This window comes from Tachypleus tridentatus, chromosome 13 (genome assembly GCF_004210375.1).
Source record: "Tachypleus tridentatus isolate NWPU-2018 chromosome 13, ASM421037v1, whole genome shotgun sequence".
NCBI classification, from domain to species: domain Eukaryota; kingdom Metazoa; phylum Arthropoda; class Merostomata; order Xiphosura; family Limulidae; genus Tachypleus; species Tachypleus tridentatus.
The window spans coordinates 137,385,070-137,398,615 of NC_134837.1; the positions used below are offsets into that span (position 1 = coordinate 137,385,070).

The window sequence follows — 13,546 nt, forward strand, 5'->3', positions numbered from 1 at the left end:
CTTCATTTTTCAGGATGAAAACTATATATTTATACTTGTTCTTCTTTTTTAAGGTCAAAGGCTTTATCTTTATTTTCGAACTTCCCTTTCACAGGTGTGAAATGTTTTAACTTCTTTTGTTCAATTAATAACCTTCCGTCTTTATTTTCAAATTTCTTTACTTTCGTACCTTTATCAATGTATCTTTCGAACGCTCTTTTTCTCTCATTTTTATTCTTCTGGGATTTCGAGGCTTTTATTTATAAAAAAACACATTAAGGTTACTATATTAGTTATATACATATATATTATCTTTCATTTCTAATTATTATACTTTTTTCTCATGTGAAAATTAAGTGAAACAGATGATTTTCTGCTGTTATTTCAATGTTTAATCAGCTTAATCTGGTTATCTCGATGCAGATGAATCGGAGTTCACACCTGTAACTTGATTTCATGTTAGAACTTTGCACAAGCAACATGGTATAGATGAGTAAATAATAACATTTTTATTTAAATAAGTTATGACGTTTCACATATTATCTACATTTGCTAATTTAAAATATTAGCTGAATGCTATTGCCAGTTTTTTTTCTACGAAACGTCTGTTACCTGACTATTATAAAATGTTTGATAAAGGAAGATTACATGAGCTACATATAGAAGAAACTGTTTTTAAATTGCAAAAAAAAAGAAAAAATTTCATAATTAATATATTTAAATTAAATATTTTGTTTAAAACTGATGGACATCGTGCTGGTTCAATAAAGTATAAATTTACTTTGGTTTTATTGAACTTCACTAATGTAGTACAAACGCTGAGGGATAATTAGTCAGCTAGTTGGTAGTGAAATTTATCTATCTAGACAATATGACAGCAATACAGTGAAGGAAATAACAATTCTTGCGCAAAGTTGTATCATCTAAACTGATAGTTTATTGATTTTGAGTCGATTGCTGAGCACTGTGATTGGTAACCATAGTATTACAATGTTTCGCGCATTCTGTATATCCGACTTTTTGTCTTAGGTGGAATTGCTTTTTTTTTTTCTGAAAATATTTTATTTGATGGGAATGAGCTGTTAATGCATAGTCCAAAGGGTAGCGAGTTACACATACTAATAATAGTGAACACGAGAAACGCTGCGTTCATCTCAGTCAAGTGTCTCCATTGTAAAGAAGAAGAAAAAATTTAAAAATCGGAGATTTCCGCTGAGCGTTCAGCTAGTCAGGCTGTTTAAATGTGAGCTGGGCCCAATTGGTGACTGGTCGAGATCACAGGAATCCGCTGAGCGCGGGCATGCAGGCGGGTCTTGAGTTGGCTGCGCGGCTACTCAGACTGCCCTCAGAAATCTAAGTAAAGAATTGCGTTTGCTCTGTGTGTCTGTTCCCCAGGAGGTGTGACTGGATAGTTGTAGCCTGCGCGCTGCGATCTGATCCGTTCTGTGTCTTTAAGACGTCTGGAGCTGCACAACAGACTGCTTCTTGAGACAGTGGCGAGAAGAAGCTAGTGATATCAGTCTGTTACCTATACCGGATCAGAATAAAGAAGACCTGCCCGTACTTTGGTTTGTAGGCCACGTTTCCCTCTCCATGCACATGCAATCTTGTCTCGAACTGCTTCAACCCGATGTGACTTTTCCGCGGTGCCATAGATCTTCGCCTGCTTCACCTTTTGCTCCTTTTATCAAACAAGAGAACGGTGTGGACGAGTACGGATACCCACCGTCCAGCGGGCTGGGATCCCCGGCTCCCAACTTGTCAGGCTCGATAAACTGTTCCGGGAGTTTTTATGGTGGCCAATCTAATTACTTTCACAGTAAAAACTTTGATTCGGTGTCCAGATTCGGGATGATACGAGGATCGTCATCCGCCATGTATTCGGTAATTGGATTTTCTCTCTTATAAACTTTTAATTCTTAAGTAATAATACTTGTGCAGTTTTAATTCGTCAGTGACAGAGAGAATCGGACGTGTAAAAGAGATAGCCTTATTGAAAGTATTTCAACGAGTTTTTAAAATTCGTATTTAACATATGAATGATTTTTTCTTTGATAAACTTTAAAATTCGAAAAATAAATAAATTTCAGAATGTTCCAAATCAGATCACATGATTTCCAGTTTAAATAATGAGGTTTAAAAAGTTGCGACTTTTATTAATGTCATACATTTTTGTATGAAATTTTAAATACATAGTTTTTCTTTTCTTACTTTAGTTACTGGTTTTCACTAACAATAATCTTAATCGGCATACCCTCCTGCAAGGGAAAATAAATAGAAATGGCTTTCCAATAATTAAGTCTTCTGTACTTAGTTTGTAAATGATATTTCAACGTATCTTATGTCAGAGTTTGGTAGTACAACTGAGGAGGTTAATAATGTTTATGGACCACAGACATCATTAAGGCTGTACTCGTTGAGAGCTTGTAACAGACAGTTCGAATATATATAGGTATGTTTATAGTAGGATTACATCGAGAATTGTATTGACTACTCATATTGATTTGAACATAGCTCTCATAAAAAGCAGTATTTTTATTGTAATCCCTGACAGTTATCTGATACTGAGTAATAATCCATAATCCTAGAATATCATATATGTAGATGGTTTTGATTTTTTCTCCAAATTCTATATATACTATACTGAGAATGAAATCTGAGTATTTGTACAAAAATTATCAGTTTTATTATTAACTTGCGTATTTGAAATTCATATGTAGTGTAAACTTCTATCTTTGAAATTAACTTAGGGTTAAGTCCATAAAAGAGTATTAGCTCTAACTGAATAATTTTCATTGACGAGCTACAGCAGCTCCCAATTTAATGTAGGCATAAACCGAAAGGTTGAAGAATAAATTAAAGATTCTTCATTAACATAATACTTCACTCATGCAGCATATTCTGGAAAGAGAAATTGTATATTGTTTATAAATTAGTTGAATAACGGACTACAAAACAAATGTCAAAGATAACTTTAGTTTCATAACTTACATTAACAAATGCAACATTTTGTGTTTTTAATTACGATTCGTTTCCTGCATTGTGTGTGTATATTTTCACGAAAGCTTCAAACAAAAGTTTTGTTTTGACAGTGGTTTAATTTTAAGAAACAGTCTTTGTTTTAGTAAAAGTTACATTGAGAACATCTTAGCATATCGAAAACTTAGTTAATTCTATAATCTCAAGAACGTGTTCACAGAAATGTAAACTGTTACTAAATCATTGGAAGATTTCTCATCAAGAAACAAATATTACTGTAGAGATCTGAGCATCCCGCAAAATGTGACATAAATCCTAAAGTTAGACTACATTGTACGTTAATTAGGGTTTATTGGTCGCGGAAAATCTTAGAGATTTAAATATTTTTCTAGTTCAATCTAATATATTTAAATGATCAAAAGTATTTATTCAGCCTTTCTTATATACGAATGTTATTTCTCTGTCTTTTATTATCTAACTATTTCTATATCATTTTACGAGTAGACGCTATTTTTTTAGTTTCTTGTCAAAAATATTCCCTTTTCCTTTGTAGTTTCTTATCCTTTCGTGTCTAACAATGTATTTCTTTATTATGTCTAACAATGTATTTCTTTATTATGTCTAACAATGTATTTCTTTATTATGTCTAACAATGTATTTCTTTATTATGTCTAACAATGTATTTCTTTATTATGTTTAACAATGTATTTCTTTATTATGTCTAACAATGTATTTCTTTATTATGTCTAACAATGTATTTCTTTATTATGTTTAACAATGTATTTCTTTATTATGTCTAACAATGTATTTCTTTATTATGTCTAACAATGTATTTCTTTATTATGTTTAACAATGTATTTCTTTATTATGTCTAACAATGTATTTCTTTATTATGTCTAACAATGTATTTCTTTATTATGTTTAACAATGTATTTCTTTATTCTTATTTTCCCAACTATTCTATTTTTTTCTCATTTTTTTCTATATTTTCTTTATCCTTTCTTTCTGCATTATTTCTTTAGCTTTTATGTTAATTCCTTACCTCTCTTGTGTGACTATGTAATTTATTCATCTTTCAGAAACCTTCCCTTACGTGGCCTCCATCATCAGCACCTGACTCTCATTCTAAGTCAACTATCAGTTCTGCTACTCCCGTGCGTCCAGTTTTTTCTTCATCAGGTCTTACCCACTGGACGCCCATGATGACCGATCATGCTCATGTAAATGTTCCCGCCCATTCCACAGCTCATGAAGTACCTTATACGTGGAACGGAGTTGAGGTTTGCTGTGTTTTTAATTTTTATTAATAGTGTACGTATCGTCCAGATAATAATAACTACAATAATGTATAGTACTTTTAGATAATCGTATTTGTATCCAAAGTATTTTTTATGATAACACTTTATATAACTCAAAACAAATATCTTATTTAGTACTTTCGTGCATTTCGATTTAGCTGCAAGAACGTTAACAATAAAGATTCAAAAAATAAAAAAAAGAAAGAAAAACACACTTTCGGACCAGCTGTTAGTTCTCACATCCTTTCTCATTTATCAACAATCTTAGCACTAGTGATTTACTAAACGTTTTAATTTATTATCTGTGAATCGGTTCTAAACGCATATGTAGTATGTTGACAATATGGTCTATTGTTCAGACATGTTAATTACAAATTGCTCAAGTCACTTACCAAAGACTTTTTTTTTCTAGCGTTATAAATGTACAACAAAGGTGTTGAACTAGTAACATAAAGTTTTTCTTGTGAGATGATCATTATTTCATTCAGTTCTAAAGAACTTGCTTATACTAATAATAGCAGGTAGAGAAATTCGTGGATTTATACAAATGTTGCAGATACTTCCTGAACGTATTCGATAACAATATCGAAATGTTGACGATCTAATTAGAGAATATTCCTGGGAAGAGATTATTTTCAGTTACAGGGTATATTTTGTTTCACACGTTTGGCTAAATCCATTTATCCGTACCCGATTGTATGTATCGAAATGCTTCACAAATATTTTTCTAAACCTAGAGTGTAGATAAACAAAAAAGAAATTCTTTCTTTCAAGTGTTTCATCTGTTATAAGTTAGCTTTACGCTGACTAAAATCAGTAGCTATTTTAATGTGATGAAACTTTATTAACTAAAAACTGTTACCAAATCATTGGGAGAGTTATCTTTTTAGAAACAAATATTGCTCTAGAGGATTTGAACATCCCGCAAAATGTTGCGTTAAGTCTAAGTTAAATTGTTTATTAAAAGTCATATTTTATAACTAATAGTACAGAAAACCTCATAATACAGAAGTTTCATCATATACTTTTTTCTGGTGATTTTATTTGGTATTAATTATAAAAATTACAGAAAAAATCTTTTATTTCCGACAATGAAATTAGTTCTACATACGAGAGAGCTATGTCATAAAATATTTTTTGTATGACCTCAGCTTTCATCATGTTTGTTAAAAATTTGTAAATCGTTGAGTTATATCGAGATCAAATTTGTAAAGTAAAAACAATTAGTTATCATATCTGTAAAATAACCTTTTATAAACTGGCTTTCAGAAACTGCGCTATAATGATTAACCCTCAATATAATATTAAAATATTTCGGGCTTATGGAAACAATATTGAAGACTATAATTTCCTCGGCCCGGCATGACCAAGCGTCTTAAGGCGTGCGACTCGTAATCTGAGAGAATTGCGGGTTCGCATCCCCGTTGCGCCAAACATGCTCGCCCTTTCAGCCGTGGGGGCGTTATAAAGTTACGGTCAATCCCACTATTCGTTGGTAAAAGAGTAGCCCAAGAGTTGGCTGTGGGTGGTGATGACTAGCTGCCTTCCCTCTAGTCTTACACTGCTAAATTAGGGACGGCTAGCACAGATAGCCCTCGAGTAGCTTTGTGCGAAATTAAAAAAACAAACAAACAAACTATAATTACCTATACACTATATATATAAATCAATATACCTAATATTATGAAATACATTAATTGTCCATCTGCGATTGAAATCAACACTATAAAACAATAATAATTTTAATACAAAACAAAAACAACATTAGAATGAGATTAAAATTCAAAATAATTCTTCCTTTTCCATTCGTTGGTGCCATCGTTAAGTTATTATGATACTGCATTTGTGTGTATATTATATATATGTATCGTGTACTTTCTATTTCTAATAAAAACATAAGTTAAAAGTTAGTATGATATAAAACTTAACGTGTGTCAATTTTTACAAATTCTTAAATGTAAGAGATTATAAAATTATGTATTATTAACCCCGATATTTAACACTGAAAAAGTTATGAGGAAACATTATTGTGATTTTTGTACTGAAGTGTACTTCGTTATCTAAAGTCGACGGAAAACGCTATAAAACTACAACTATAGTTTACTCAGTTACGTGTCGTTGACAGAACAGGAATTTACTCATTTACACGCCATTGACAGAACGGTAATCTACGTTATTACGTAACATTAACAAATCAGTACGAAAACCTTATTGTAACTTTGCACAGTAGTTTATTTTGTTACATAACGTTCACTAAACAGTAAGAAACCATTACTATCACGTGTACACTAGTTTATTCCTTTGTTTAACACTTACGGAATCGTAAACGATACATTACTGTGACTGAGAACTACAGTTTACTCCGTTACTTAACGGAATAAAAATATATTAATCTGAGTACTCAATGTTTATAGAATAGTAAGAATATACCAGGTTATCTCTTAAGTAAAGATAGATTTTAGGTTCAGAAAAATAGAAGGGATTTCAAACGCTTTTAATGTTATTTAATTAGTAATAAATGTTCCATTACTATTAATTACTTCCTGCCAACGATTCACAAGCTTCTGAATCCCACTTCTATAAAATTCTTGGAGTTTGGAGGAAAAGAATATAGAAAGGGTAATTTTGAAATTTTCATGTGTTCAAAGCTCTTTTCCATCAAGAAGCATGTGGAAGTTTTTCCCGGTTTAGCTTTTCAATCTTTGCAAATGTGGTTTTTACTGTATGGGGCATACTGCATTATCGTGGTGTATTACAATACCTTTAAGAATGATCAAAGCAGGCCTCTTTTCTTTCAGTTCAGCGCTCTAACTTGACAATAAAAAGTCTGATGTAATCATTACATTGAGTGGCAGCAATCGAAGTGGATTCCACCAAATGCTTAACAAGACTTTTCTATGGTGGAGGTTCATTTTCGGCTGTGCTTTAGCCAGTTTACCTGCACTGAGCCATTGTCTGCGGATAACATTTTTATAATAAATCCATTTTTCATCTCCTGTCACTAATCTGTGCAAAAACTTTGAACTATGTTCACGGGAGTGCAGAGAAGTGAAAATGTCCACTCTTGCTCTGAGATTGGCTTTTGTCAAATCCAAGTTCTGACACATTTCCAAGCTATTGCGGATGAAGGTGAACTGTTGAATGAGTTGAATTAAGCTTCTGTGCTAGTTTTTCAACTGTTACAGCACAATTTTCATCAAGTAGTTCAGCCAACAGCAAGTAATTATTAAACTCAACAGGACGACCTGAACGTGGCGCATCACTTAAGCTGTAGTCACCTGATCTGATATTCTGAAACCACCTTCGACATTTTCTTTCATTGAGAGACTACGCACCATAAACACCTGGTTTATTTGATGAATGATTTGAAAAAGTGGAGTTGGGTAAATTTATTTTTATTTGTCTTAACACTTTTATATACGTCATACTATCATGATCATATTTCAGTCATTAAAACCTTCTACAAAGACAGAAATGATGATACACTTTCTGTATTAAATTTTTGGACGTTACTTATAGGATGACCTGATATTAACATGAGTGGGTAGCGTAATTTACTCTATTACTTGACGTTCACAGAACAGTAAGAATACATTACTGTGACTGCATAACTTTGACGAAATAGTAGGAATACATTAATATGACTGATGATTACAGTTTACTCTGTTACTTAACGTTCATATACCAGTTAGAATACATTAAGGTTATTATATACTGTAGTTTAATTTATTATCTAACTTTCAAATAAGATTAACAAAATATTATCATGATTTTGTATGTAGTTTTCTGCACTATCTGATGTCGGAAATACAGAAACTAAGAAATTAACATGACTAGGTACTGTTTTTTTCCTCAGTTACTTGACGTTGACAGACTAATGAAGAAATACTAACACGAAAGTAGACGATCCGCTTAAAATCATCCTGTGCATATTTTCCAAAGACTTAATTAGAATTATTTATTTTACTTCTAAGTTGTCAATAACTATTAATTTGACAAAATTGATTATTCAGATCATCAATGAAAAACACTCCTTTCAAAATATCATTACTATTAACCATTACATTAAGTATTTCAGTTGCTTTAGAAGCATGTACGTGTGTCCATTTCGTCAGCACGCTTAATCATATAATTGATCTACCATAGTGTTACATTGAACTGTTATTGTTCTGAAGTACCATTTTTGATAATTTTAGTAATAAACGTTTTACGCTTGATATTTTCGATGTAGATTATACCAAGTTTTTTATTTATAAAAATTCGTTATGAGATGCTCTCTCAGTTCGTGTAGACTTCGTAATTGTAGTGTATTTTGATATATCTTGTACTCTTTGTTGTTATAAAATACGCTCAAGATTCAATCTGATACTCTAACACGTCTTGTACATTTGGTCATTATAAAACAATAAAATACTCTGACACCTCTTATATTGTTCAACGTTATAAAATATTCTTACACCTCGTGCAGCAATTTGATAATTTAATTAGTCTACTGTACTTGACAATTAATATAACCTTGATAGTTATAAATAAAATGCAAATATCTAATATAGTTTCTCTAGGTAAAATAGATTAACGATTTTTATAGTATGAATACCTACACAAGAAAAACAAATTATGTAAACTTTTCTTGTTGAGAATTTGTTAGTACCTTATTAATTTATTAATAATAAAAAATGTGGAAATCACTGGGCTTCTACAATTAAATATGTGAACAAGTTTGTTAATTTTGAAGAAAGTAGTGAGATTTTTTAGGTGTAAAAAAGATATGTAAAAGATTTAACTGATCTGTTCTGTTTATGAGTATAATTTTAGTTCTAACAATTAAAAAGACAACGAGAAATGTGGTAAAAATTAGATGGATGACGGACATAATTAATCTGCTCATTATTGAGACATGAAAGTCGAAAAAATCGTCCTTCTCAAAGATGAAAAGTTTTTTTTCGTCTTTTCATCCAGTTTATTAGTTTAGTTAAAACAGTACAAATCACTAAATTTTCTCACGTAACCATTGTGAGAAAAAAATAGCTCGAATACCGCTTTTGGTTTTATCCTCAAAGTAAAAAAAAATTGACATTTATGAGAAACTATTACGATTATTTCTATATCAAGTTAAAATGTGTTGATAAAATCCGAGAAAATAGCCAAAAGACGATTTTTTATGTGTATATAGAGATATTAGTTATTAAAATAGTTAATGTCATAACAGACTTCACTCATGTCTGGTTAATTATTTTGAAAATAAATAAACCATGACAAGTCGTGATACAATATTTGGTTAAGATTTCTTAGGTGTTATAACACTAAATGCCTAATTGGTGTTTTGCTATGTATTTATGTCAAGCAAGTACTGGTTGAAACACTTTTTAGTAGTATCTTAAATGGCAATAAAAGAAGTTTTATTAACTATCACGCCGTTCGTAATAACGTCAGTGAAAAGAACATAATATAGACGCTAAATTTCAACTTGTGGTAGTGGAGATGGAATATAACTGCTTTAAACAGTACATAAACAGATTATGTGTTTTTTATTCATGTAAAAAAGATAGCTAAATTAAACAGTTATCACATTTGTGGGTTGTTTAAAGCAGATTTAACAATAGTAGCGGTTGTAGCCTCGTGATTATTCCCGCCATGCTGTCTCTTTGCTGTTTTCTACCGTTAACGGAAGATGACAAGAGGAATTTTATCGATTCTTCTTCGACTTGGTGTGGCTTACAAGCTAAACTATGTACTAGTTGCTAACTATCTGTTACCATTAGCAACATGGTAGTTTTTGTTCGTCTAGTGTGGAGAGTAATGAAGGTGGAAACTGCACAACCGTCTACATGCCACAAAATACTTTTTTTTTTATCAAATACTGCATTATTCAAAACGTTAGATGATATTTTGATTTACTTTTAGTTATCTTTAATTTGTATTTTAAAATACTGATTTTTAGTAAAACTAAAAAATTATCTCTACGACGACTGAGAAAAAATCCTTCGTTCACATTGAAGTTACCATGGGCATTTGGCCTATAAATGTTTAATGTGTCTGAATAGAGTTTCGATTCCTACTGTTTCTATTTAAGTGCCAAATTTAATAGCTACGAGAATCGGTAAAATGTTCAGGAATAAATAGAGTAGTCCTTTATTTGCATATTACGTCAGACTTAATAGCTTCTAGAATCGGTAAAATGGTCAGTGTTGGATAGATTTGCTTTTAATACTGTATTTGTCTAATATCTCATATTGAATAGCTGCGATAATAAGTAAAATGTTCAAGGCTGAATGGAGTAGCATTTATTGTATTTATTAGAATAATTGGTACACGATCGGTAAATTGTGAGAAAAGTGCAGTAATATTTCCATTTTTCTATTCTACGTGCTGTTGCAGAGGTGAAACGTATTGTCATAGAATAGTGCGGTACATGTAACTTCTTATCTAGTCAGCTTATCTAGTTGCACCTTTCTCATAAAATGATTACTATTTTTCTGGAGTTCTCCATTCCTAAGTTATTACCCATCTTATCTTTCTTCGGGCACAAATATTTATTAATATTCAAACATCCAATAAACTCCACACTGAATTGCCAAAATGCATCAAGAGTTTCTCAGTTTCTGCACTTTTAAAATAAAGAAAATATGTTTCAGAATAAAACTTTTTAAGATAAGAAAGTTCTCATTCCTTTTTTGTTGTAAATTTAGTAACAATAATTCCTCTAAACAAGAAAAAGTTCGTGAGCTTTCTTGACGAATTAATAATCCGTGATGACGAAAAAACCCACTTGTAGAAAATGTTATATATTTAAAAACGACTGGTATGGATAGTGAAAGCACTAATAAAGGAGCGAACAATGTTCTCTACCCATACCAGCCGTTTTTTAAATACAGTGGTACCTCGGTTCTCGAACGACTCCCTTCTCGAACAATTCGGTTTTCGAACATATTGTTTGAGAAAAAAAAATGTCTTGGTTGTCGAATATAAACTTGGTTCCCGAACCAAGCTGTCGTGGCCCAAACCCCCGAAATAAACCGACTGATGACCCGAACGACAATTCAACCACTTTCGGCCCACGTCAAGCTTGCCCAAAACATTTTACCCGCACCTGTCGCTCAGTCCACACTCCCGCTAAAATCTGCTGTGAACGTTCTCGTTTTTCTTTTTCTTGTTTTTATAAATATTCTGATTAAATAAGCCACCATGGGGTCAAAGAAAAATAATGAAAGCAGCAAACCAAAAAGAAAAGTTGTTAGAGCCACAATAGAGGTGACAAAAGATCTCATAGCGAAGTATGAGAGTGGTGCTTGCGTGTCTGACCTTTCTACACAGTTTGGTATGGCAAAGTCTACAGTCTGCACCATAGTGAAAAATAAAGAGGTCATCAAAGGAGTTGATGTTGCAACAGGAGTGACAGCTCTTACGAAACAAAGATTACAAAAATGGAAGCGGTAGAAAAACTGTTGTTGATTTGGGTAAACGAAAAACAGTTAGCTTGTGATAGCATTTCTGAGACCATCATTTGTGAGAAAGCAAAGCAGTTGCATGCTGACCTCCTGCAAAACACCCCTGGAACGAGTGCTGATACAAGTGATGCCTTTAAGGCTAGTAGGGGATGATTTGAAAACTTTAGTAAGAGAAGTGGCATACATAGTGTGATGAGACATGGGGAGGGTGCCAGTTCTAACAAAGACGCTGCTGATAAATTTGTTAGGAAATTTAAGGAATATGTAGAAGATGAGGGTTTTATTCCCCAACAAGTGTTCAACTGTGATGAGACAGGCCTCTTTTGGAGGAAAATGCTAAAGAGAACCTGCATCACCAAGGAAGAGAAGTCACTGCTAGGACACAAGCCAATGAAACACAGGCTAACTCTATTGTTATGTAGTAATGCAAGTGGGGGGCTTAAAACTTAAGCCTTTGCTTGTGTACCTTTCTGAGAACCCGAGGGTTTTTAAGAAAAACAATGTCTTGAAAAGTAAACTAAATGTCATGTGGAGGGCTAATAGTAAAGCATGGGTAACCAGGCAATTTTTTATGGAGTGGGTCCATGAAGTGTTTGCCCCAAGTGTAAAGAATTACCTCACGGAAAAACAGTTGCCACTCAAGGCTCTTTTTGTGATGGACAATGTACCTGCTCACCCACCAGGCTTGGAGGACGTGTTGGTGGAGGAGTACTGTTTCATTACGGTGAAGCTTTTGCCCCCTAACACGACTCCTCTCATTTAGCCCATGGACCAGCAGGTCATATCGAACTTTAATAAACTGTACACCAAAGCACTGTTTCAAAGGTGCTTTGAAGTGACTTCTGTGTCCTCAAGCAATGGAGAATCATAGACAAAGCCTGGATCGAAGTGTCTTTGAGGACCATGAACTCAGCTTGGAAAAAAATTGTGGCCAGACTCAGTAGCAGATAGAGACTTTGAAGGCTTTAAGGCTGAGCTTGTTGTCGAGGATATTGTCTCACTAGGCAAGTGTATGGGCTTGAATGTGAGTGGTGATGATGTGGAAGAGTTGGTGGAAGACCACAACACTGAGCTCACCACAGAAGAACTCCAAGACCTTCAGAAGGAGCAGCAACAGAGGCAACTGAGGAAGTGTCTTCAGATGAGGAGGAGGAAAGGAAGAATGTTCCTAGTTAACTAATCAAAAAAATGTATGGAAAATGGGGAGAGTTACAAAGTTTTGTGGAAAAATTTCACCTTGACAAAGCTGTAGCAAACCACAGCATAAACCTTTTCAATGACAATGTCATGTCTTACTTCAGAAACATTTTAAAATGCGGGAAGAAACAAACCTCATTAGACATGTTTTTAGTGACAAATAGGTCCAGTGAGTCTCAAGCAGGTTGTAGCGGTGTAAAGAGACAGAAAGAGAAAGAACCCCAGAAGGAGAGTTACCTGATGTTTTAATGGAAGGTGACTCCCCTTTCAAACAATAATAACTCTCCACGTTTCTCACCACCTTTCACTTACGCCATCAGCTCTCCTCAGCACAGGTAAAGTGCAGTTAAATTTTCATTTATTGTTTTTTATTGTGTTTATAGTTTTTGTGGTTGACTTTATGCATGTAAGTATTATTATACAGGTATAAATAAGTAATATTTTTACTTAAAATGCTTCATAATGCGTAATTTTTGGAGGTATGTAACGGATTAATTTAATTTACAGTATTTCTTATGGGAAAAATTGATTCGGTTTATGGACAGCTTTCTGGAACGGATTAAGTTCGAGAACCGAGGTACCACTGTATATAATTGTCTTGACGAATTCGTAAGTCCTAGCATAACTAATGTTTCTGCTCAGAAA

General features: G+C 33.0%; 1 protein-coding gene across 1 annotated transcript in view; it reads left to right on the plus strand.

Annotated features, from left to right (window-relative positions):
* Window positions 1-1,392: 1,392 nt before the first annotated feature.
* Window positions 1,393-13,546, plus strand: part of LOC143237654 (uncharacterized) — a 90,430-nt gene continuing 78,276 nt past the window's right edge. The window contains exons 1-2 of the mRNA XM_076477145.1: window positions 1,393-1,863; window positions 4,038-4,238. Coding sequence (XP_076333260.1) covers window positions 1,573-1,863; window positions 4,038-4,238 — 492 coding nt within the window. The 5' untranslated portion in view covers window positions 1,393-1,572. The remainder of the gene's footprint in view (window positions 1,864-4,037; window positions 4,239-13,546) is intronic.